Below are 27,699 nucleotides of genomic sequence, written 5' to 3' on the forward strand. Positions count from 1 at the left end.
TCAGACCTATATATGATTCACCATTTTAATTATGAAACTATGGCGAGAGAGCAACATATGTTATCTCACCAAAATTCAAGCTACCGATTCATTTAATTCTTAGCTTTCTAGTCACCTAGACGTTGTTTACTAAATTGACTTCGGGTGTGATTTGGTAACCATCTTAGGAACAATATGAATAGATAGAAACGGAATGAATATGAATACATTTTTAGGAATGATAAGGAATGATAGTTCCTTATCAAAATTGATGAGGAATTGATTTGTTTTATAATTCTCTACAAATAAAGGAATAAAGAAGAATGAAAAAAAAACTTATTTCTCATAAATGGTAAAATGTTTAAGGAATATTAAGAAACATAGTGTTCCTCTTCGTTCTCTTGGTCACCGGTCACATCCTTCGTCTAATCAATTTTGATGGCTATTTAGAGATTGAGTTTCTTTATTGCTTCCGTTCCTGGCTTTTTGTAATGTCTAACTCCTTAAGGGGTTTGATTTGGCCACCAAACTAACATAACTATTACAAGCCGCGATACTCACCTCTGTAAACTCGAACACATATTATACAATAAGGAGCATCAAAGGATTTTTATCATAGAAGAGTGCTAGTTAAAAGTTAAAACCATCACATTCACATACACAAAGTAATGGGACCACTGACCAGAGTCAATCCCAAGACTTGGCCCAACTTGGCCACATAATTTTTGTTGTTGTCGATGGCGGTAACAATAGAAACTTTCTACTAGAAAGTAATCTTTCTTTTTAAGCCTTTTACCCCTGAGAGAGATTACTTGTAACAATTGTAACATGTATACTTTGAATTAGCAGATATTTTGAAATTAATTATGGATATGATACATTCTCCTACCGAAATTATGTTGGTTTAACAAAAAGATAAACATTAAATCTAACCCAAAAAAATCTAACCAAGATAAACATGTTATTGTTGACAGATAAGATAGAAGCCACAACTAGCTTCACACAAAAAAAGAAGAAGATAGAAGCCACAACTTCAGAGTGGTTACAGTAACAATGTGACTGTTCGCATCATTGTTGTCGTCGTCAATATGATTGCGAAGATAGTCATCACCATAATTATCAAAATGTTTTATAATTGGATTGAGTTAATCTTCAATATGTTTAAAAACAAATGTCATTAGAGCTAAAGTGTGGCATTTCCCACCAAATCTTCCATTATTGGCCTTTATTGCCATTGTTCCCAACTTGCAGAGTATAGTCCACATTGTTTTTTTCGTGTTGTCGATTCTCACCAAATATTCCCCAAGGCCAAGTGACATTCACTTGTCTAGTTTCTCTAGGGAGATTTTGATAACCACACTCAGATTTATTTATTATACATAACTTGTTTATATATTGCTCTAGTTTTTACTTTTTTATTTATCATGAACTTGAACTGAGTTGACAAATTAATTTATTTTGACATCTTAACTAGCAGGTACTTCTCGGTATATCCACTTTTAGAAAGAAGTATTACACATGTGAATACTTGTAATGTTTGTCAAAACGAAGATAGAATATAGATAGGTTTTTTTTAAAAGGAGTTATTTTATATTTGAAAGTTTATATATGCGTCTCTTTGAGATCATAAAGAATTAAAGACTAAAGTCTTTTGCGTAAAAGAAGACCAGAAATAATTTAAGCAGCACACTTCCACTATCTTTCCAAAAGGTTCGAGTAGTGGAGGAATCTACTAATGTTTCAAAACAAAACAACTTACTTTCCTTTTTAACCATATTTTATCAACGTAAAAGGCAACGTAAATGAGTCAAACACTAAACAAACGTCTAGTGGTAGAGAATATAATTGAAATATGAACTGCAATGATAGATAACCTTCTTCTGTGTTTCGATAAGTCGTTCTACTTATATTTGTTCTACCACCTGATACATTAAAATATTACTAAAATATTAGTTCCTCAATCTTTGGAACTGTTTCCTGAAATAGTAAACTTTACCATTATATATTATTTATTTTAAAAACTAATATATATTGTTGCTAATGATTAGAAATAATTTATTGCTATGAAATATATATTGGGAAAGGCATATATAGCTAGCGAATTCTCTAAATTACTTTTACCAAAAAATATCTCTAAATAATTCAGTGAATTTGTTTCTTGAATTAAATTCCCAAAATATTTCTCGTTTGATAAGAAGTGACCTATAAATCTCTGTTTTTGCTTCCTTTGAAAGATGTAAGAACTCAGTTTCAGATTGAGATAATACCTTATTTTACAAGGACGAGCATTTTAAAGTTTAGTTTGTCAGTTTTTTCAAAAGTTTAGCTTGCGAATATGAATTATAATAGTGGTGGAAATGTATATTAGTGATGCACTAATTCGGATATCTATTGGATTACAGAATGTTGATGCCTTGATGGATATATATGTCTTATTGATCACTAAATATTATAGGTTATGATGAAAAATAAATCAAGTTAATACAAAAATTCCAAAAATTATTATTCTGAAGCTTTTACATGAGTTAATTCTATAAAATATTGCTCGCATATATCCCATCTTTTTGTTCGAATTAATTAAAATAAATAAATATCGATGCGTATCATTTTAGTAGGGTTAAAACTTAACCATGTTATGACCTAAACAGATCCCCTCAATTTTTAACTTTTTGCAATTAATATCTTAACTTGTACAAAATGTGCATTAATGAACGTACATTCAATGTTTGAGGAGATAACTTTTATGTAAAATCAAGGAGACCAGACACATTTGCGGATATTTGATAGACTCTCATGATCCATTAATGCTTGTTCTCGAATAGACACTAATCATCCATTTTCTATGATTTATCACTCATGATACCAATAAGAAAAATAATAAAATTAGAAAATATATTATAATCACGAGCCCACAAAAAAGAGAATGATAAAAGCATAACACCACACAAGTGTATAATCAGCAGTTCAGCACAAGTCATATAATGATGGAACACAATGAGAATAGTGGACATAGGTCAGCAGGCCACATTAGCAAGAATCGAACTGTACCTAACCAATATCAATATATACATAGACTCTATAGCCATACAGCTTCATCTCCCAATGCTTATGCATTTCATTATTTTTGGGGATTTACACTCCACTGTACGCTCCCAGTGAATCCATATCTTAAGGGTGAAACTTAATAGTATAGGTTTGATTGGTAATTGACAGCGTAAATCAGAGTAATTAAATTGGAGTAAATGAGTGGGAAGGAGGAGAGTAAAAAAAGTAATAATAAAAAAACTGAAAAGTGGATATGAGCGTTAATGAGTTTACTCTTCCAAAACCATGAGAGAAAAATGTAACTCATTTCCCTTATATTGAATAGTAGCCAGCGTAAGATTATTAAAAAAATATTAAATTTTGTTTCACCTGATTGGAAGAATTTCAGCGTAAAGTAGAGTAAATGTTTTTCATCCAATTATATTATCGCTGAAAGTGTTATTCAGTCACACACTATATGTAATAATAATAATTATATGATTCGGCATTCATCAAAAGTAGGAGCGCGTAATATATGATTCATCAAAAATAGGAGCGCTGAAGTATAATATTGGCATATCGGATTTGCTAAAAGTAAATTGCGAATTATTACAAAAGAACTGTTTATGATATTATAGATAAAGAATATACCAGGAATATTCGGGTTGTAAATCGATATCATGTCATAATCTATCGAGTCAAAAAGTTACTAATTTCCTTCAATTTTTTAAATATTTATATAACACTTTCCCAGCAATATTAGTGCCCACCAAATTAATTTAGTTACATGCTACTCCATCCGTTCTTAAAAAATCCATGTTATAGTTTTTTCACATTTATTAAAAAAACATTTTAAATTATATTTTCCAATATATTGTTTTTCTTAACTAACTACTCCCAATAACTTTTAACCAATGAAATTTTATTAAATACAATTGTATTTAATTAATATCTTAAAAATATATATTTTTGAAATAATTTTTTTTTCTGAAAAATGGATCTATAAAGAACAGAGGAAGTATAATGTAAGTTCAAACCATAACCAATATTAAATCTGTTGGAAAACGTAAAAACAAAATTAAAAAAAATCAGTTGCAAAATAAAAGTGTATTGTAAATGACTCAGTAGCCCACAATATCATACAATCGGAAACGGATTGCAAACGGATTCTACACACTACAACAAAACGAATCCATATATAGAATCACCACTAAAAAGAAGACGAACTAAGTGGTAAAATACCTAAATAAAATTTTCTCGGCGAAAATTCCCTAAAACATACTCCCTCTGTTTCTGAAAATAAAATTTTCTAGATTTATTTTTTGTTCTAAAATGATAGATTTTCTAAAATTTTAAAGTACTTTTAATAGTTAATGTTGAAAAAATTATATACTTTTAGAAAACATTAATTGAAAATATTTGAATTGATTGAATACTATTGGTTGATATTTATTAGAAAATGTATAATAAAATAAATAATAAATTCAATTATAAAAATTAATTATTTCCTTAATATACGTGAATACTTTAGAAAATCATTTTTTCGAGAACAAAAGGAGTATTATATACTAATATAAAATTACTAAAATATCATACTTAAATATCCTTAATATGGATATCATCTACGATAAATAATTTAAACATTAACATTCTCAAGATCATGCGTGTTATATCATTTATTAGACTGCTAAAATTTGATAGAATACGAAGTTTGATCCCAAAATCAACCTTAGTTCAGGCTCCGAATAGGAAAAGCGGATCAAGCGTTGCGGATCGAGTGGAACAAGAGTGGATCTAGCAGATCTAGCGGTACAAGTGTGGTTTAAACGTATTTAGCGGTCCAAAATATATGTTTGAATGGTGAAAGTAGATAAAAAGCGGTCTAAAGTACTGTATAAATTAAAAATATATATATATAATGGGTTGTATTATTTATTATTTTCATAGTGAAAAGTATTTTTAGTATTTTATTAAGAGAAAAAGACTAGGATAGCACCAAACCAAGTTTTTGTTTCCAAACTAGCACTCAAGGCTCAAAGTCACAAAAATAGGTTTCATTAAAGAGGTAAATTTACATTTATACCCTTTGGGTTAATTAATCCAAACCTTAGAGTTTAGAGTTAAAGGGTGGAGTTTTGGAACTAGAGTTTAAAATTTTATAAAATAAAAAATAAATAGTAAAAAATTAAAAATAAAAATTTAATTATAAAAAGAAAATTTGAAAAAAAATAAAAAAAAATTTCAAAAAAAAATTATAAAACATGTCGAATCTGAAAACATATAATCCGAAACTATAAATTTTTTTTTATTTTTTTATTTTTATTTCTTTTTATTTATTTATTTAATTTTAAACTAATGGTATTAGGGATATTTTACCTTTAATGAATGTCATTTTTGTGACTTTCTCCTTCTAGTGTCATTTTTGAGACAAAAACTCAAGGGAAATTGCCACAAATACCACATTCATAATACCACTTTTCATGTTTACACTAACCACTTTTACCCTCACTTTTAATGAAAGATAAAATATAATTATACCTTTAGGGTTAACTAATCTAGACTTAAGGTTTGAGTTGAGGGGTGGGGTAGGGTTTTTGAAATGTGAAATTTATGATTCTAATTAATATATAAATACTTAAAAAATATATAAAAAATTAAAAAAAATAATTTCAAACATAAATTTCGTTTTTCATAAAGAAATTTGAAAAAAAAAAATTAATAAAAAAAATTCAAAAACATAAAAAAATTCAAAAATTTTTTTTTATAAAAAAGTTTGAATTTGAAAAAGTATATTTCGAAAACATAAAAAAATTATTTTTTATTTTTTATTTTTTATTTTTTTTTATTTTTTTTTATTTTTTATTTTTTATTTTATTTTTTTGTATTTTTAATTTAAATAATAATAATTTATTATATATATAAATAACAAGGGCATAAGAGTCTTTTGCCACTTAATGAAGAAGATATTTTTGAAAATGTCTCATTAGTGGTGATAAAAATGAAAAGTGGTACCATGAAAGTGGTAAACATGTAATTTCTCCAAAACTCAAAAGGTACTATTTTTGACAATTGCCCTTTTATTAATGTAATAAATATAAATTTATATTCATATTATAATAATTTATATAAGTATTATTTATAAATTTTATTAAATTTAAAACTCACTATTTTTTAATTGTTTTTGTCATAAAAATAATTCATTTATTATTTACTCATATCATTTAGTTTTTATGTACATTATATAATATTAATTTGTTATAAACTAAAATAATATAATATATAAAGAAAACCACTTGTACCACTCCAAATATGAAAAGTGTTTATCAGTGGTTCTTACTAAATACATAAAAATATTTAATAAGACTATTCTCATTTTTTTTTTCAAAATAATGTAACTTTATAATAGAGTTGGGTTATATTACAATGGTACTATATTTTAGAAAATATAGTAAAGTGATAAACAAAAAGTATTATAGCATATTGCAAATATTAAATTATTATAGATGTAAAAATAAAATAATGAATATATATCTAGAACAATATATTTTGTAAATACTGAATAAATTATAAAATATGTTGTTTGTTTAGTTTTATTAATTCAAATAGTAATAAAAAGTAAATAGTGGATATATGATAGTTTAAATAAAAAAAACTATGCAACGTTAACAAATCATGATATTTCAAATTTATTTAAAAAAAAGTTTGGACTGCCTATTACACTCTATTTGTCTCGTAAAAGGAGTCTTTCACTTTTTTGGGCTAAAAGACAAAAAAATCTGATACACTAGTGTATCTTCCACAAAAGTAATAAATTTAGAAAATTTTGTTGAATGGGATGAAAAGGTGAAGAGTCCACTTGAGATGTATGGCACACCATTTGCTCCGTCTCTCATTCATCGCCTCAATATCAACTTTATAACCAGGTAATAGAAAAAAAGATACTATAAATCTATAATGGCTACCAAGATGAGCCATAAGCCCATAACCCATAAGTATCAATATATTCTTCTTATTGGTGGTGACAATTCATATTAGTCAAACGTTAAATGTGACACTAACTGTGGCAAATAATGTAATGTGGGGCTCAGCAGTCATCAAAGACACAATGATTTGTGATAGGGCCCTTGCTTAGTTACTTGTGTATATATGATCCATCGATTTATCCATTGGCCACTACGCATGGCTCCTTTCTTTTATGAGAAACTAGAGTTTTTAATCGCGCTACGCGCGGTTTACAGCTTTAAATATTTTTATTTTAATGTTTAACTACAATGTGACTACTTTTGTTTGGATCTGTTTTTTTAAACAAAAAAAGTTAGGTATATTATATTATTGGTCATTTTCAACTTAATTTTGTTTCATTTTTTTGTTTGGGTGTTTTTTTTGTATATTAATAATACTTTAACTATGATTGTCTCCCTAAGCTCAAAAGAAACATTGTTTTAGGGCATCAACATTATTTCAAAAAACACTTAATACTTATATTAGTAAAAACATATGTATATCATATACATATGTTTTTACTAATATTAGTTAAGAAGATATGTATATATAACACTTAATAAAAACATATGTATGTATATATTAGTTAGATTAGTAATATTAATTAAACATATGTTATTAAACATATTGAAGGTAGTACTTATTTGTAAGCATAACAAACATAAAATAATATTGAAGTTATATATATATATATGGGCTTGAGTTTAAAACTTTATAATAATATCAGTTGGCTAAATATGAGCTACATTCGTTAATCCATTATTAGTTCACTATATTAAAGTTAAATTTCTTTGAAAAGCTAATTCATGTAATTTTACAAAAAAAAAATTAGGGTAACAAAAACAACCTCATGACTTACCATCTTCATCTTCAGCTCACGTCTTCTTCTCACACACAAACCTGCAATTCTGATTTTTGAAGCTTAAGTTTTCATATTGACAAAGTAGCTTTATCTCACTTTCTCTTACAATTCTAAGTAAGGTAAAACTATCTTTTGTTATCTACTTTCATCTATGTTGTCAAACTGTGAATAATAATCAGAACTCTATACGTTGATCAGATGGAACGATGTCATCGAACATAAGACATCAACGGGAGCATACAACAAATAAGACTTTTAAGGAACATTGATTTTGAAAATCTAGTCAATGAATTTTTAGCAAAAAAGAGAGATAATTTATGCTTTAGAATTATTATTTAGTGTTTTTCAAGTGTGATTTTATAAGACATTTTAAAAAAAGAAGGCATCTTTTTTTGTCTACGTATGATTTTTGTGCTCGCACGCCTCTGAGTCTATGTAACAAAAAGTATATATTGCATGACTAACATTAGAACTTTGACTGTGTTTGTTCTCATTGCATGTCTGTGCTGTTGAGCTGGTATTTTCATATATTGCTAAAGTTTGAGATAATTAAAGGTGGAGATGTGTTTATGTTGGAAACCAAAATAAGCTAATAGTTTGTCATTGATCCCTCTTTCTTTTTGATGTTACATAAGGCAGAAAAGTAGTAAAACAACATCCAAAAGGTTTTGAGTATTAACAAAGTTCAATAATATATGGAAATATTGAGTAGACTACAAAATTCTTAATATCATTTTTTCATATTTATTTTAACCACATTTATTTTTAATTTAAAATTAAAAAATATCATTGTACCACTAAATAATTTTTTTTAAAATTATTAGATGACCCTAAATTTTTTACTATAAATATTATTTATAAATATCAAAATGACCAAAATATTTCACAAAAAAAGTAATATACATTTATACCCATTAATTAACTTTAGCAGACATGCCAATAAAATGACATTATTACATGAGAAACTAAAAAAGAAAAATCTTACATGCTCTTCTTGTAAGCCTTATTCGACAAATAGTAGATGGACCTATGCATTAAAGGGGTTTAATAAGATATATTTCTACATGTAAAAGCGGAAATAAATTAATTTACTTCAAATTTGAGATTAGAGTAGTCCCGCTGAAATTTCTCAATATCTATATCCTGCTTGGGAAAATTACAAAGCAAGGACCGATCACCAAGGCTATCATTTATAATCTTCAGATGGTTTTGGACCTTCGCATTTGCTTCAGAAGGATTCATATGGCTGGAGAAAACTTCCATATCACAATACATGAAGTAGAAAGTAGAGGAATGTTCTGCCTAAAAAAAGAGTTTTCATAAACTGCATGTGATGTAATAGAAAAATTTAAGAAAGGATCAGCTTACTATAAAAACTTGGTGAAGAGTACATTCAAAAACAAAAACCTTAGCCCTACGATGTGAAGGGACTTTAGAATTTTATTTTAACATCCAATTTGATTGGGTTTAAACTTGTAAATATTTAGCAGTAATTATGGCCAAAAACGTACACTCCATAGACATGCTTCTTGCATAGTTGATTCAGAAGCCACAACTTCCCCCTAAAAACCAAAACAGTAATCATATGATATCTAAGAATTCAAAAAAAAAATGACTAAAGAATACACAATCTTACCCAAACATCAGACTTGTCAAGTTAATTGAAATTATTACATGTGCAAAGGAGCAAATTTACCTTTTCAATTCTAGCAGGAGCTTTTGCAGATTTGACATAAAATTTTCTCGTGAAGCAAGCTGAGTCTTTAGTTTCATCATTTAATGACTGCAGAATATGAAGAAAATATCAACTTCTGCACTTCCTAACAAAAAGCCAGTCACTAAAACGCTTTGTATATACCTCTTAATTATGTCTTTGTCTGGGAAGATATTTCTTCTATTTAGCCTCCAACTCAACATCGATCTCCTGCATACAAATTTAAAGAAAAGTTCTCAACTTTTCTGAAGCCCACAAACCAATATAGTGTTTTGAGAATCGAACCTAGGTACAACGTAATCATTAGGATGCAAGAACTTCGTCGTGAGAACCCTGTGAAGCGACCTCCATCTTGATCATAGCAGCTCTAAGCCAATTTTTGCAATGTTTTTGGCCTCCCAGAAATGCATTGCACCACACTGATTCTTCGATTGTCCAAATAACTCAGGAGCTTTCCAGAAATGAATTAGACGGTAGCGTAATGGGTTTCATGGTGACCTAGTAGCTCTTAGACAACCATATCGCTGTTTCTCTAGGCGACACTTTCCCGGACCAAACGGCTTCAGCAACACATTCAGCTCATCATACCTCTCATCTAGAAGCAACCTCGCGCTGAACTCAAGCAATCCCTCAGCGCCTCAGCGTGTTGTCCCCGGGTCAAACCTCTGTCTCCTCGATGCACCTGAGGAAGCTCTGCTCGATGCTCCTCCACCAGTCGCGTTCTGATCAGAAAAATCGCCTCCGCTCTTGGTTTCTCGTTCTGGCTCAAGCGTGAACTTGTCTTTTGTGATTGAGCAGTCTAGCGGTTGCTGCAGCTCCTCTGGAGGAGGCGGGCTGTAGGATCCTCTGGAGGAGCCTTTGTTCTTCTTCTTGCGCACAACGGGAGTGAAAGGCATTTCTTCGTATGAAGCTAGTGGGAACTTGATGGTGTCGATTATTGGAGAGTTTACGGATACGTCTGGTGAGTTTAGGTGATGGAGTATACCGATGTTTGGGGTGCAGAGAGAGTCTCTTGTTCCTTTTGCAGGTTTGTGTTAGACAGGCAAGGACGCTCTACGTATGGTTGCAGCTTTTTTCTGATACATTAGATTGAAAAAAAATATAAAGCACTCTGAAAAAGCAATTAGTAAGATAAGGAGGAGTATCTGGACAGATGACTAACCAGACCACCACTCTTAGGCTGGCTTGATCTGTAAGAAACCCCTGATTTTTTTGAAACAGCTGGTCTTCGAACAGTTACTCTACCAGTGTCGTTAGCTGACAAATCCACTGGCATGCGGCGGTGTAAATACGTGTGCACTGGTTTAACAGAAGACAAAGAATCTTCATGGTCAACTATAAACTTGCCAGAGGAAGTGGTTTAACAGAAGACAAAGAATCTTCCTTCTCTTCTTGGACCAAAGCTTATGCATTTGCCAGAAGAACGCTTTCTCTGCTCAGGAGGATAGCTGCTTCTCCTTGCGGATTCAGATTCTGGTTGCAATGTATCGTCTCCCCCGGTAGCTCAGCTTGAGAAGAACCTTTTGAACGTAAGGCTGAAGCAGAGGATGTCTGAGAAGATCAGAAGCCTAGCTACACAGAAGAAGAAGAGAAAATGTTACTTTCTCTACAGGTTTGTACAACAGCTCAAAAGCTTAAATGATCAGAGTTGTGCATACGCTTGGTCTGAGTTCTGGATTCTTCCTGAGCATGCTTTTAACCAGACCTCGACTGGAGAAAACAGGAACGCAAAATCATAAAGAAGCTCTAATCGGTTTCACGTTACAAAAATAAGAATATATATACACGATATTTAAAAATTAATTGCTCCCTTATTTTGGCGACTTGCTGTTTGGTTTCATGGCCATGGCTTGAGCTTAGAGCGTTTGTAGGGTTTTGGTTTGTAGAAAGGAAAAAAAAAACAGTATATAAAGAAGAAGGAAAAGAGGGAGGTAAAACCAATTCATTAAGAGGGTTTCGATCGAGGGGAGTTGAGAATTGATTGTTTAGAAGTGGGTTGATTAAATCTGAGTTTCTGTGATCTTCAATCAGAGAAGACGAAGTGTTAGAGGTCACGATGATTGATTTATTGATCGTAGGTTTGGTTTTTTTGAAGGGGTTCCATTTGGGTAAATAACAAATTAAATGAAGCCCACATGGAGAGGAAGTGGATTGCATCAAATTGGGCATAAGCAGAATCACGAAGCCCAGACGATTTAGCCTATCTGACGTGTCACAAAACCTGTCCCTGATTGGTCCGAATTAAAAATCTGACGTGGCACGCTCCCTGCTCACCATATCTGGCTTTTAGTAGTGTGATTGGTGGCAGTGCCCTCAAACGGGACCAATACTAGCGGTATACCCTCTCATGTTACATACATCATTTGTTGACCATATTACCCTTACTATGTGGCTTCTGGACTAGAGCAGTAACCTACGAGGTTAAAACGATGTGTCAGGTCTGTGTCTGGTCGATGCTTTTTATTTTTCCCATACATGCATTGGTATGTGAGAACAATCTCTCATTATTTCATAAAGAAAATCTATTTTCGAGATCTTTGTGACTGCATCTGAATATCATTTTCTTCCCAAATTTCTAATCTCTTTTTTTCTTCCAAAAGCAAATACATTTTTACTTGTTCTAGCAGAGGCTATTCTAGATTTCAGAAGAATAAAAATTCTATTTTGGAGTTTCTACTGTTCTGTTACATAACGTCAGGTATTGCATTTGGCATATACATTTTTTTTTAGAAAAAACGTTCTAGATCTTTGTGAACTTGTGGCTTGTAACTAGAAAGAGCATTTTGTAGATGGTGTTAGTCCCGTTCCCTCTTTATGCTTGACATATCTATAAAATTTTACTCTTTAAATATGTTTGTTTACTGATCAGATCTAAGTATACATTATCTTCTCTTCCATATTCTTCGGTCATTTTCAAATTTTTTGTTCTATTTGTTTCTCAAGGTGAAGAAAGAGACATCTAGGAAAAAACAACCAGAGAACAAGTCAAGTAGAGCTACAAACCAAAAATGATCATAGTTTTAGTTACACAGATAAAGCATCCGGTAACTGTTACAAGTATAATTAGCATCTATTTTTTAGTTTCACATATAACATATTTGGTAACTGTTACAAGCATAATTAGTGATATGTCTACATATTTTGTTATTAAAAAAATTAAAGGTTGAAGTAAATTTCATCGTTAAAGATTTAGAAGGCCATATGTCCACTGATATTATTATAGGATGACGAGTTAGAAGACGAATGTGTGGATATCATGGTAAGGCTAATTGGCGAAGGAATGGCTTAAAAAAACGAGATGTTTTATGGTGGCTTAACGGCAAACTTTTTCAAACGACTAAGGAACCAGAGTAAACATAAAAAAAAGAAAGAAGCCAAAGAGAAGAAGGACAAATACAACAGAGTTGAGCTTCTGGATGCATATATTTCTGACAGTGTTGACCTCCAATCAATTGAAAACCTGATTGTCTCTTTGCACAATCTAATTGCTAAAATGGAAACTACACACTCTTTCAGACACACCATTACTTGAATCATCTAACTAAAATATTATTTTATAACATTATTGTTAACTGATAACCTGTCCTCTAAACAACAATATATAATTTTGCACTCATATTACATAATTTCAGATAACGTGTTCGTGAATTATTATATGTGCTAGTTGAGATTAAAGAATGAAAGATTTTGGTCACAGTTAAAATACTCAATTACTCACTATTAATATAATTATTGCTCAAAAACCCGACCGTTAAAAATAATTTGACTCCGATAACTAATTTCGTATCAACTAACATCTATACTATACTAAAAGGAAAATAAGAAGCCTTTTTAGCTACGCCACATCAGATCAGAAAATCAACCAATGAGGTTGGAGCAATGGGACATGTCATCTGTTTATGATATTGATTTGGGCTTCGTATTTGATTTTGGACTTTTTATTTTACCTTTCTTTATTTTGTTTAGGGCTTCTTCTCTTGCCTTTGTCGACTGATTCTATCTTCTATTTTGGATGATCATGCCTTTCTTCTCTTACCTTTCGACTTCCGTACCTTCCCTTGCTCTTCTCTTCAAATCCATTTTAACGCATATTTTCACCACTAACTTCTCTAATCAAACCTTGCGTGATCTCATTCAATGGATTCTTTTCATCTTCCTCTCTATTTGTCTATTTACAAATCTCATTCTCTTGACTTATGTGTGGATTAAAATTGAAAAGCTTCTCTCAGACAATCATCCCAACCTAAAGGAAACTCTTCAATCTCCAGCGACCGCAAGACCAATGAGAAGACCGTCGCCTCCTCCGAGACTGCGAGACCAAACGGGAAGTCCACCGCTTCCTCCGCCATTGTGATGAAACCAAACGCTCCTACCGCTCTGTCCAAATCCGAATCGGACCATCGATTGCATAGAGTTTTAGATATGCTGGAGCGTTGCCGTGGCTGTGTAACTTAAGTTGTAGCTCTGAATCGGCCTAAAAAAAAGAAACAGAGGAAGAGTAACAGCAACAGGGGTTCTGGCGGAGTAACAGAAGTAGCCGTGGAGAGGCGGAGTGGAGACCAGGACGAGATTAGCGGCGAGAAATTTGAAAGATGATCATTTACGCATATTTTTGGTTTAATATTTTTGGTTTATGCTCATTAAGGTGATGATTAATGATATGTCTCTTATCAGGTCCAAGTTGGAGGATCACCGTTGTATAAGGTAAAGAGAAATCGGGGGGGAAGGTGGTCTTGGACAAGTGTTTGTTGGATCACCGTTGTATAAGGTTAAGATTATATTATTAGCATGATTCTGTTACCATTGTTTCACAGCTTCATTTTCCTCAATATATAGCTCTGAAGTTTGAGCAACGAATCTCTCATCTTTCTCATTATGTTTGTAAAATTGCTTTTGTCGGGTATTTAGGGATTTAGTTGAGTTAATATGTGGAATCAACATTATCTTATGTTCTGAACCTTGGGTGGCAGCCATGGAGTCCCTATAGCTGCTACAAATTAAAGTTAGCTCTTATTTTGGCAATATTCTCTGTTGTTTATGTACTCTTTACACTGTTTTCTTTGACAGGTTCGACATGATACTGTCAGTCCAGAAATATTTGAAACAGAAAGGTATTTGCAATACCTTTTAGAGAGAAGTTGATATTTACAAACGTTGCAACTCTTTCCTTATTGATAGATTCTTAGGTAAGCAAGTGCACTCAGGCAAGGGATCCAAATGTAAATCATCCTTGCTGGGAGAGACCAGAGACCATGAATGAAAAGAGACCCATTAAAATTGTGCAGACACTCCAGGGACTGAGGTTGCTGTGGAGACTGCTGCAGCCATGGCTTCAAAAATATGCAAAGCAGCTGTTCAATTTTGCAGACACGTACATTGTACTGGAAGCTCATAAGTCTTACAATTCAACATGGTACGGGAACGAGCCACTATGGGCAGCTTCGAAATCACAGAAACTGAAGATCAGTATTATTCTCACTGGAGGTCAAGCACCTGGTGGGCACACTGTCATATATGGACCATTTGGTAAGTGTTTAAAAGACATTTTTGTATGTCTCAAAATGATGCTTTATGTATTGTTGTATCTTATTTGGTCTACTATTGATTTGTAATTTTCTTTTCGGTTTCGGATCACTTGCAGGAGCGTGATAAAGAAAGTACATTTTACGGATTTAAGGATGGTCCAGTTGGGATCAGGAAATGCAAATAGGTTGTCTTAAATGCAGAATACATTCAGCGTTAAAGGAACCATGTATCTGGACTGTATTAATATATGAGATCTTTGCCAAAAACTTTGTGAAAGATTGAGATTCTACAATTTTTCATCATCATTTAGAACTGTTTGATGTAGACATTCCGGTACTCAAGCATGTGTATAGAGCTGCAACTTAACTTTCTTAGCTCTAGCTACAAAATGACCTGAATTTGACACGCTGGCTCTGTATGTTTCATGAATTCTCTTTTAATGACCATGAATGAACTTTATATATACATAACCTTATTTTTGCAGAAACTGAGCTGCGGTTTTCTGCTAATTGCCCCAGAACTTTATATATAAAAAGTTATATATAAAAAGTTAAAACCTGATTCCACACTAACTATTCACTCTATACGTCTATGTCTACACTAACTGAGTTGCTGTTTTCTGCTAATTGCCCTGGAACTTTATATATAAAAAGTCAAAACCTGATTCTACACTAACTATTCACTCTATATGTCTATGTCTTAGGAGTCATGGCTCTCCTATCCTCTCATAAAACATACTAAAGAAAGCGGAGTAGGAGGAACCCCATATAGATAAATACATTTTAAAAATATAAAAAAAAACTTTTAAATAAACAAACAAACTAAAATTGTAACAAATTTAAAATATAACTTTTAAAAATCAATAATAAAATATAGTAAATTACTATACGAAATAACTTATATAATAAAGTCAATGTAAACTCATATTTTTAATCAATAACACTTACATTAAAAACTATAATTAGTTATTCAGATAATATAGTTTACTTGATATCCAAATATAATAACATATAACATATATAAAAATATATATATATATATAATAACATATATAAAATACCAGTAAATATCTGCATTTCTAAATAGTGACGATTGATATTAGGTTTTCATGCTACCTACCTAACTTAAAGTAATTTTTGTTATAATAAAGTTACTATTCCTTTTTTAATCGTCTAAAACAGAATTCTAAGAGAATATATAAAGAGAACAATGAATTTAAAACTAAACAAATAAAAATAATCAGTTGTTTTGTATTAAACTCAGTCGACCAAATTTGTTTTAATAAAATTTATACTATTATAAAGTTAAAGTAGATTAAACATTTAAAACAAATTAAAACAGTTACGCTTTCATAAAATAATTGAGAAATCTTACACTATTAAAAGGAGAATATGAAACCCTCTTAAATTGTCCACGTCAGCGAAAAAAATCGCAACCAATCATTTGTTCATGTCATCATGGATGTTAAGTTGTTGGGCCACGAATCTGTGCTGCGTAATAGGCCACTTAGCTTTAATGACCTTTGTTTTGACATCTTCTTACTCCAACCTAATTTTGTTACAACGTTTACAAAAGACCTTCCAAAACTAATTGTCTTCCTATCTCCTCCGTATAACGACTGTGACGGCTATAATGACGAATTAAAGCTACTTAATTACTCCCTCAGATAAATCGGCATCTAACTTTCCACATCCCTCCTCTTACTCAATCATAACAATGTTTCCTCAAGCCAAAAATCTATTGCTCATATCCTTAAATCCATTCGTAGCTTTATGGAAAATCAAACGGCATTCACCACCACCCAAGTTCATTCTCCACTTTTCTTCAGTAAGGTTTCATCAAGACCTGGAGATTCCCAATTGCTTTTTAAGCTAATCTATTTTTGGAAAGCTCGCAATAATTCCAAAGGAGGCATTCTTTTAGGCCTTGAGATGCTGATGATTGATGGAGAGGCATGTGTCCATATTTCAATATTATGCTTCCGATTTCATACACGTCTCTGATTTTTTTCTAACAGAGAGAGAATATGTTAACAAGATTCTATCCTGAAACTCAACTTAAGAATTTTTGACGTTAAGAGATCATTTTTAAGATTAGTTAAATAAGTGACCATCTCTGAATATGTTAATGGTTCTCAATATCCTTTTGTGTAGTAACTAAATACATAATTGTTCATATTGAAATCTGCTACATATTTCACATTTTTATAACAAATAATTACTTACAAAATAATGAATACCAGAAAGTTTAATATTGAAAATAAATGATGGATTCAAAACTTAAAGAATTGCTGAATCATTTTATTGGTTATCAAAATTTACAGATTTAAGTATTCAAAATTATTACACATTTATAAAATTATATATTTATATGAAATAAAGGTTATTTACCTATACTTCAAAAAAATAATTCAAAATCAATTAGACGATATATAAGAAAATATATAATATACATAAGATGATAGAATTTTATTTATTTATTAAATGTAGAGTATTTTAATTTTAAAAAATATTTAAACATGGTTACGAAAAGATTAATAGAGACATTTAATATGTTAACATAAATTAATGACATTTCAAACAAATAAATATTTCGAAACAAATAAATGATATAATATTAAAAAAACAACTTAATTTTTGTTTTTAAATATGAGATTTAATGTTTATAGACAAACAAACCGCGCGTAGCGCGGTAAAATCTCTAGTTATTAATAACAGTTAAAAAATACACACAGTCTGTGTCTTCTCACTAACTCACCCATGGCGTTTCTTGTTATGATTCACCATTATTTTATAACATTATTGTTAACCGATAACTAGCCTTTTGACAATTTCATAAATTATGTGTTAGTTGAGTTTAAAGAATCAAAAGTTTCAGTCACAATTATAATACCGGATCACTCATTGTTAGCATAATACTTGTTAATTAACTCAAGTGTTAACAATAACTTTACTCGGTAACAAACATCTTAACAACTAACATAATTGTTAACAGTTAAATAATATACATAGTTGTATTTCCTCTCTAACTCACACATAGTGTTTCTCCTTTGATGAAATTCAAATTATGTGTTAGTTGAGTTTAAAGAATCAAAAGTTTCAGTCACAATTATAATATACCCGATCACTCATTGTTAGCATAATACTTGTTAATTAACTCAGTGTTAACAATAACTTTACTCGGTAACAAACATCTTAACAACTAACATAATTGTTAACAGTTAAATAATATACATAGTTGTATTTGGACAATGATCTATAACAGACCAAAAAGACAAAAAGAAGTCTACATAGACCAATTGTGATCTATCATGGACCAAGGGCTGGTAAATTACCAATTTGCCATTAATGAAAGTGGCATGTGAACCATTGGATCAAATAATGGAAACTCTAATCTCGGTCGTCCAATTTTCTTCTTCCTTTCTCTTTCTCTCGCCTGGGTCCCACCCAAAATCCATATTAACTCCCTCACATCTTCATCTTCTTCATTACTCAACCACCCACGAAAATTCATTTCAATCACCAACCAAAGTTCTCTTCTTCAAGTTTTTATCCACAAACCTTTAATTCTGTTTCTTAGGGTTCTTCTACAGCTTTTCTCGTCCTTGAAACAGCAAATGTGCCTCGTCCTTGGTCTTGAAATCGCTTGGTAAGTGTATACTCTCTCCCTCTCCTTCTCTCTCACTCTTCTCTTCTTTTTTATTTGTTTTCTGTTTAGTTTTAGTCCCATAATATGTATGTTACCATTATGAGTCAGGTTCCATGGTTTAAGATAACGTTCTTATAGTATGAATCATGATATTGTAGATTAAATCATTTTTTACATTGGTTACACTGGTACAACAGACGTTGAGTACACCTGGTAAACCTGGTAAAACTCGTTAAGAATAACACTAGTACAACTAGTAAACCTGGTACAACTCTAAGTAACACTGAATAAGACTATGGGTAAAACTTGTATAACTCTTAGTAGTCCTTTGACAAGTCAAATACTAGTATAACTAGTATAACTTATAAACGACTGTTACATGTAAACCAGTATAACTGGTAATACTAGTATAACCCGTATTTTAGCGACTTTAGAACTCGTATAACTGATATAACTTGTAAGCTGTAATGTTGGTTTTAACTCTTTTCAGGAACTATGGATGGTACTGGAGCTGTGGTGATACATTTTGATCATGGTGGAGACAAAAATATTTATACATTAGTAATGAGAGGAAAATATGAGGAGATAACCTATTCTCGCTTGGTTGATAGAATAGGCAAGAAAATGAATATCGATGTAGCTGCGACGAAGCTTCAACTGAGCTACTATCCCCTGGTCGTGGATAATAAGAGGCCTTGTTATATTTTGGATGATGAAGATGTTTTAGGATATTTAATGGAGGTGGATAGGAAAAACCGGCGTAGTGTTTTGCATGTGGAGTTTTCCGAAAATATCTCAGAAAATCAGAGTAACGAGCAGTTTTCTATGAACGAGGAAATTCAGATTGATGCCAGAGCTAATGATGGTATGGCTGGAGTTGAGGAGTTGGCAATTGTTCCTCAAAACCAATCAGATGGGTATAATCATGAGGAGTTAGCAATTGTTCCTCCAAGACAATCAGATAGGTATGAGCATGAGGATTGCAATGAAGAGGGTGATGAAATGAATGATAGGGAGGAGTTGCCGGCTGTTACACCATCTGTAGACACAATTGTCAATGCTGAGTGGGATGATGGTATTGATATGAGTTTGTATCAAGAATTTGCGACTAAGGAAGAGCTGAGGAATTTAGTGGACGCAGGAGTGCATTCGAATTGTTTTGAGGTTGATATAATCAAGACGAATCGTACTGTTTATGTATTGAAATGTCGTGGGGTTGGATGCAGATGGTATTTACGAGCTGCAAGGCTGAAAAACTCAGCCTTTTTCAGTGTCAGAACGTATAGAAAGATGCATACGTGTACTCGGGGAGAGGGAAGTGTAACCAAGAGGGGGAAAAGAGGAACACCAAGCTTGGTCGCAGGAGTGGTGCATGAAGATTATCCAGGCCAATACAAGACTCCAGATCCAAAGTCTCTCATAAAGTTGGTGAAGAACAAACTAGGTGTCACGGTTTCATATTCTACAGCTTTGAGAGGGAAACACAAAGCTGTCAGTGATTTGCGTGGTAACCCTCAGGAGAGTTTTGCTAGACTTCCATCTTACTTGTACATGTTAGAAAGAATGAATCCTGGTACCATCACAAGATTAGTAGTGGATGAGAAGAAGCAGTTTAAGTATATGTTCTTTGCGCTTAAAGCTTGCATCGAAGGGTTTCAAGCAATGAGGAAAGTGATAATAATGGATGGAACTCACCTGAAGGGTGTGTATGGAGGAGTGCTTCTCATTGCCACTGCTCAGGATCCAGATCATCATCATTATCCCCTCGCTTTTGCGGTAGTAGATGGTGAGAAAAATGCGAGCTGGGAGTGGTTTTTGACTATACTGAAAACTTTGATACCAGATGATCCTCAGCTTGTTTTTTGTACTGATAGAAACCAATGCATCATCAAGAAGGTGCACGAGGTGTACCCAATGGCGATCCATGGATATTGCATTTTTCACTTGTCTAATAATGTTGCCGGAGCATGCAGCAAAGTTAACAAGAAAGGGGTTGCCAGAAAGTTTAGAAAAATTGCTGGTATGTACACAGAGGTCGAGTTCAGAAAAAGCTACAATGATTTCAGGAGAACGTTGCCTCAAGCCGCTGAGTATCTAGATGAGAGTGTTCATGAGACCAAATGGGCAAGATGTCAATTTCCGGGAGAAAGGTACAACATAGATACAACCAACACTGTTGAATCAATCAATGGTGTTTTAAAGGAACCAAGGAAATATGCATTGTTGCCAATGCTTGATGTGATCATTGGGAAGATGGTAGAATGGTTTAACAAATATCGTGATTTATCTTTACGCGTTCCAGAGAGACAGATACTAATTCCCTACGTGCATGGGATATTGCATCACAGTTATCCGAAGGCAAAAAAGCTCACGGTGATGGAGCTAAACAGATTTGAACGTCAGTACACTGTGATTGGCAAAGATGGTCAAGGTTATTATGTTGATTTAGGCAACGGAACATGCCAGTGCAAGTGTTTTGATATTGATCGGTATCCTTGTGTGCATGCACAGGCTGCGATCATCGCGCGTGGAGAAATGTCTGAAGACTATTGTTCTAAGTATTATTATATGGAGCAGTGGACTTTGGCATATTACAAGACAATATATCCAGTGCCTCATCATTCATTATGGGAAAGTTATGAAATTCCAGATGAAATCCTATCTCAGGTTGTCTACCCTCCGCATGTGGAAAGAAAGAAAGGAAGACTACAAGAAACTAGATTTCCATCAGCTGGGGAATATCGGAGGAAGAAAAAGAAGAAGTATCCACCATTGGTGTGTGAGAATGATGGAATTGACAGCGATGAAAGTGGAAGCGATGGAATTGATGAATGAGTCTTACTTATGTGTTATGGAACTTGCTTATGTCTTGTGAGTCTTACTTATGTGTTATGGAACTTGCTTAGTCTTGTGAGTCTTACTTATGTGTTATGAAACTTATTTATGTGTTGTAGAACTTATTTATGTAATGTGTTGTTTCTGTCAGGTACAACAGGTACAATTGGTAAAACTTCATTAAACCTAACATTCATGTTTTTGTGTTGTTATACTGGTACAACTAGTAAAACTAAAAATAAGTTATACTGGAATAACTAGTTCAACTATGTCTAGTTTACTAAAATAGGTTCTACTGGAATAACTAGTACAACTATGGAGGATCTGAAATTTAAATATTATTTTAGGTTTTTTCATATTAATAAAACATTCAAATGGTCTAATTTTAAGTGTTTGGATAGGTTTCTTTGTGTTTTGTATTGTTTTTTTTTTTTTTCTGGATTTCTACCTCCATCACAAAAGTTTGCTTGATCTACCTTATACTTTTAAGGTTTGTTAACATATTTGTCCACATATTTTTTGAAAAACATACATGACAAGTATTTTCACAATAGTGATGATTTCATTGTATCCGGGCAAACACATGTTAACATAAATGAGTGGTACAACTTAGATAATGGTATTTCTCTTTGGTACAACTAATATATTCAGGTTTCACTGCCAAAGTACAACTCTGTACAAACTAGTATAACTAATAAACTAGTACAACTTTGTGCAAGCCAGTATAACTAATAAATTAGTACAACTTTGTAGAAACCAGTACAACTAAAAAACTAAAACAACTTTGTGTGCATAATGAGTTTCAAATAAGTGGATTCCCAGATAAGTCCTACACTTTTTAATTTAACACTAGGTGTACTAGTTTTTCTAGTTATACTACTTTCATATTTTTTGGCATAGTTGATGCTGTAATGTTGTTTTACTTCCCACCTGTAATTGCAACCTGTTCAACCACCAAGTTTGGATTTAGGTTTTAAAACACACACACATACAAGTTTTAGGTTTTAAAACACACACACATACAAGTTCATCCGTTTTAGGTTTTAAAACAAACACATACAAGTTCCAAAAACAACAACATAGTTCAGCCAAATCAGTTTGGCGTAAAAGGAGACCTCAACAAATGAGAACGCTTGGGCACCCTCTTTGGCATCTCAGCAGGATCCTGTGAATCTCCAACCGAAGCTGTGTTCTCTAAAGCGTCATCAACTCTAACCTCACCTTCCTTCTCCAAAGCATCATCATCTACAACCTCATCTGTCTTGTCCACAACAGCTTTTTCCGCAGCAGCCTTCTCAAATCTCTCTGCAGTGTCTGCCATAATTTGAAGTGTAGATTGCTCATCTCCATCTTCAGTATCTACATTGAACAAAAATACATCCTGACTTAGATCATCATCATTAAAAATAAAATTTGAAGTTATATGTTATCATGACTTACCTTGCATCAACTTCTCAGCCTCTACCTCGATATGTTTCTCACCATCCTTCTCAGCCTCTGCCTCAATCTGTTTCTCACTATCCTTCTCAGCCTCATCACCCTTGTCAGCCTCTGCCTCAATCTGCTTCTCACCATCCTTCTCAGCCTCATCACCCTTGTCAGCCTCATCACCATCCTCGCCCTCCTTATCAGGCTCATCATCACCATCCTTATCAGCCTTATCACCATCCTCACCCTCCTTATCAGGCTCATCATCACCATCCTTATCAGCCTTATCACCATCCTTGTTAGTCTCATCACCATCCTTATCACCATGTATCTCACCCTCCTTATCACCATGCATCTCGCCCTCCTTATCACCAAGTATCTCAGCCTCCTTATCACCATACATCTCGCCCTCCTGGAACGACCAACTTTCTCTCTGGATTTTTTCTTCTTCCAACTCCTTTACTCTTGCTTCCAGAAGACGAATTGTTTCGTCTCTCAATGCAAATCCATCATCCATTCTTTTGTTCAACTTCAACTCTAATTCTCTTAAACTCTCACGACCTGCTTCGCCCCCTGTTTGAACTCCTGCCTCACCCCCTGCCTCGCCTCCTGCCTCGCCTCCTGCCTCTCCTCCTGCCTCGCCTCCTGCCTCGCCCCCTGCCTCGCCTCCTGCCTCCTCTTGTTGCTCTCGGGTTCTCACATCCATCTCATATAGATCCGGCCAGAAGATTTTTTTCCCTGGTTCCATTAGGATCTTGTTCCAACTGTCAACAGCTATGTCTAGCGTATCCGAATCATCTATCAGCTCCAAGTCTTCAAAAGTCCCTTCATCCATTATTTCATACAAAAGGTCTACTTCATTTCCTTTTGGTTCCAAAACACTGATAATCTCCTGAAATGACCAACAACAAATTACACATTTAATTAACTATGAACTTGAAGAAAATGACATAAACAACACTTAAAAAAATTATAAGCTTTTACCTTTGTGTTTCCTAGCGTCCGATAAATCATGTCAAGTGGAAATCCTGTTGTTCCGGTCCTCTTGAACTTCCATTTGCACATTCTTGGACAACCATCAAAACAGTTTGGAACAGGCTCTCTGAATCTTTCCCTAAGGACAGGGATACATTCAAATGCTAATATCTGCACATCATTTCACACAATCACTTTAGTTATATTATAACAAATATGCTTATGAAAAATGTTATTCATATACCTCCAAAGGGTTGATAAACCCAGGAAATACCCACTGTGCATGCTCTGGGATCCCATCACGAAAATGATCCCTTACATGAAAAATCTCCTTCATGCAATCATCAAAGGTGTAACGGCCCCATGGAAATTCGGTGCAAAACTCCAAATCTTCTACTGCTTGGAGAAGGAAATACTCAATGAAGTATCCTGCTTTGGACCTTCCTCTTAAAACTGTAGCCAGAAAGTAAAGAACCGCCATCCTCAGACGATCGCCACTACCATCAAATTTCATCTTCTGAAGTTTCTCCTTAACATCCGCTTCTGTCACTTGCAGACCCTTTTCCTTCCCATCCTTTGTCTTCTTCACTTTAAAATACTTTCTCGCAAACTTCAGTCTCCCTATGCTCTGATAGTTTTCTGGATATGAGTGGCAGTATAAACCAGAGAGGAGGCTATGTTCCCTGATAGAGTATCTAATTGGAACACCGTTTACCCCAAACCAAGCTTGTCGACCCTTCTCTGTATGCATAGTACGAAGTAGCAACATCCACAATCCCATCACTTTTCTTGTTGAGGTACAATCCATGTGGAATATATGCTTGAACTGAGGATGTTCCTGAAACCAACTCTTCTCTGAGGCATCCAACTTACCAATCGTCTTGTTCAGAAAATCGTGTTGATGGCACCTTGAGGAGAGCTTGCAACCCTTTCCATAGTTGCTCGGATTGAAGAAAAAACCAGCAGGTCTGTCAGCTTCTACGGTCATATCATCACTCTCAACCTGAAAAATACAAACAAAATACAAAGAATAAATAACTGAGTTATACAACACATAAACACTTAGTTGTACCAGTTACACTAATTAAATTAAAAATAATATTACTAGTTCTACCAGCAAGCCTAGTTATACAACAACAACACCATCTCATTAAACAGTTATACAAAATACTTCTCTAGTTATACTAGTCAGACTACGTATAAGAAGCGTAGTTGTACCAGTTATATTACTTATAAAAAAAAATTTACTAGTTATCCTGAATTTGTTTACAACATATTATTACCAGTTGCACCATTTTCACTCTTTTAGTTGTACTAGTAATTTAATACTCGGTTGTATTAGTTAGACTAATTATACTTTTCATAGTTATACCAGTTATATTAGTTATAAGAAGTGTGGTTGTACTAGTTATACTAGTTCCATTGATTCTGTTTTACAACATTTTATTACCAGTTGAACTAGTTTCATTCTTTTAGTTGTACTAGTTACACTTCTTATATAATCACTACTTATTTTTTTTTTCGACCCTATGATAAATATTTCTAGAACCATTTAAGTTGACTTGTTTACCGTTCTTGGAGCGTCGTTGTCAATGGCAGCAGATCCAATAGCAGCCTCATGTGAATTTGAATCTATGTTGTTAGATCCAATCTGCTCACGGTTCCTATTTGTTAGTCCAATTTTATCATAAAAATTCCAAAACCATTTTAATTGATTTGTTTACCGTTTGCCCGTCATTGTTAATGGCAGCCTCGGGTGAGCCTGATTCTCTGTTGGTAGAAGTTATTGGAGCTTGCAGTGGATTCTCCGCCTCATTGGGTGTTTGAGTAGGTGATTTTTGTGGCTCAATCGGAACTGATGGGCTTGGCGTACCCTCTCTATCATCCTGCGAAGGTAACTCCGTTGATAGTGGCGGATAATGATCAGGATCGGCTTGATGTTCTGGTGAAGATGCGGTCTGAGGCCGCTTGGTTGGATTGGACGAGGACTCATCGTCTACACCACTGTCTCGCTTCCTCTTCTTCTCTGCGGTTTCAATCTTCTTTTTCTCTGCATCTCTTTTTTTTTTAACGGCTTCTCTCCTCCTTTTCACCGCTGCTTGTTTTTTCTTTATCACAGAGTCTTTCTTCTTCTTTTCCGCCTCAGCTTTCTTCTTCTCCACCGCAGCTTTCTTCTTCTCCACCACTGACTCATTCTTCTTCTTCTTCTCCGGCGCACCTTCTTTGTTCGTTTGTTCGGTGAAACGAGTCTTTGGAGCCATAGTGTTTCAAAGAGTAACACGAAATAGAGAAACAAATGAGATAGAGGGAGATCGTGATGATTGTGGTAGAGTTTGATTAGTGAGATGAGATAGAGGGAAGGGGGAGAGATCGTGAATTTTTTTCTGTTGGTTATGTCGGGGAAGAGGAATTAGGGATTTAGTTTGATTTAGGGGGAAGGATCCGGGAAGGGCACGCGGGTCGGGTTAGTGGGTGGGGTAGGTTGGTTGGATATGTAAATAAGTTAAAGTTTTAGGTTTTATAGTATTTTCAGCTTAATTTCGATTTATTATTAATTCATTAAAAAAATAAAAACAGAAGTGTCCTTTTCCAGATTTTTGTGTGCCCATTTGGTCGATCTCAGCATTTGATTCGTTGTATTTCCTCTCTAACTCACACATATTATTTCTTCTTTAATTATGATACACCAGTATATACATATCTACAAACCCTAATACCTAACATGCATATATACACTGATATATATACATATATATATATATATATAATATAAAAATATATTTAGTGTCTATCCGTTGATTGGCTCGCTTCACATCTTGATATATGGTTGAGAGAGTGCTATGAAATGTTTTTTGATATATATGGGCTAGAATATTAATAAAGATATATTTTTGTAATTGATCCATGATAATATATGTGTGTTAGATTTTTAGACATCGTGAACATGGAAATAGTGAAGCACATATATGTGATAATAGTTGCAAAAGAGAAGGCCAAACTTGCAAAAAAAAGAAGACAAGGTATGATAATCAATTTATATTGATTTGTTATTTTCGTACTCCATTTTCTTTTTAACTAATTTAGATTTCATTTTTTTCATATTGTTTATGACGATTTGAATGAGTGGATGAGAACATAAGAGAATGTGTGGCTAGAAAGTCTCTTACCTGCAGACCTATCACTTCAGACTGCAGACCTATCATTTCAAACAGTATTTTATGTAGTCTCAGCTCAAATCTCGTTAGGGGTATTTTCGTCCATCTGAAACCAAAAGTGTAGCCGATTGTCCACTAATATTGACTAAGGGTAGTCTTCTAATTTCGACTTCATTTGGGTATATTTCCCTAAATCTCCCTTCTTTTATTTCATAAACTTTTCGTGCCTTTTCCCCGAATGTTTTTGGACGGAATCTGAGTTATGTTAAACTATCATTTTGATTTGAGCAAAAAAAAACAACTATTATTTTGTAAATTTATCAATTTGGAAAAAAATTAACATCGTATTTCTGAAAATGCAGTCTCAGAGATCCAGAAGCGTTTCCTAATACTTGAGTGAATACAAATTACAAAACATTCAATTCTTTATTATAATTATTATACTTATTATTTACCAATTCATATAAAATAAAAAGTGATTCGTGGAAAAATGTTTTTGTATATTGTGAAGCTATATTCGAAATTAATATGCTAATTTTAAAAATACTGGA

The 27,699-nt window shown here is 33.2% G+C and overlaps 2 protein-coding genes, 1 long non-coding RNA gene and 1 pseudogene across 3 annotated transcripts; 2 read left to right on the forward strand and 2 right to left on the reverse strand.

The window, feature by feature from the left end:
• Positions 1 to 10,079: 10,079 nt before the first annotated feature.
• LOC106442812 lies at positions 10,080 to 11,428 on the reverse strand (annotated as a pseudogene).
• Positions 11,429 to 13,379: 1,951 nt separating this feature from the next.
• On the forward strand, positions 13,380 to 15,594 carry LOC125591133. The gene is made up of 3 exons (XR_007327121.1): positions 13,380 to 14,349; positions 14,649 to 14,692; positions 14,768 to 15,594. It is a non-coding gene; the product is annotated as an uncharacterized LOC125591133 (long non-coding RNA).
• Positions 15,595 to 18,356: 2,762 nt separating this feature from the next.
• Positions 18,357 to 21,740, forward strand: LOC125591138. Its single transcript, XM_048764657.1, has 2 exons — positions 18,357 to 18,755; positions 19,246 to 21,740. The coding sequence occupies exon 2, from the start codon at positions 19,251 to 19,253 to the stop codon at positions 21,588 to 21,590; it is 2,340 nt and encodes a 779-aa protein (XP_048620614.1). The 5' UTR covers positions 18,357 to 18,755; positions 19,246 to 19,250; the 3' UTR covers positions 21,591 to 21,740.
• An 839-nt stretch (positions 21,741 to 22,579) lies between these two features.
• LOC106438779 (uncharacterized protein At3g43530-like) lies at positions 22,580 to 26,618 on the reverse strand. Its single transcript, XM_013880058.3, has 6 exons — positions 25,718 to 26,618; positions 25,564 to 25,644; positions 24,238 to 24,996; positions 24,003 to 24,164; positions 23,031 to 23,910; positions 22,580 to 22,949 (listed from the first exon to the last, which is right to left on the reverse strand). The coding sequence occupies exons 1-6, from the start codon at positions 26,252 to 26,254 to the stop codon at positions 22,684 to 22,686; spliced, it is 2,685 nt and encodes an 894-aa protein (XP_013735512.1). The 5' UTR covers positions 26,255 to 26,618; the 3' UTR covers positions 22,580 to 22,683.
• Positions 26,619 to 27,699: the final 1,081 nt, after the last annotated feature.

The sequence above is a fragment of the Brassica napus genome, chromosome A3, assembly GCF_020379485.1.
Source record: "Brassica napus cultivar Da-Ae chromosome A3, Da-Ae, whole genome shotgun sequence".
Lineage (NCBI taxonomy): Eukaryota > Viridiplantae > Streptophyta > Magnoliopsida > Brassicales > Brassicaceae > Brassica > Brassica napus.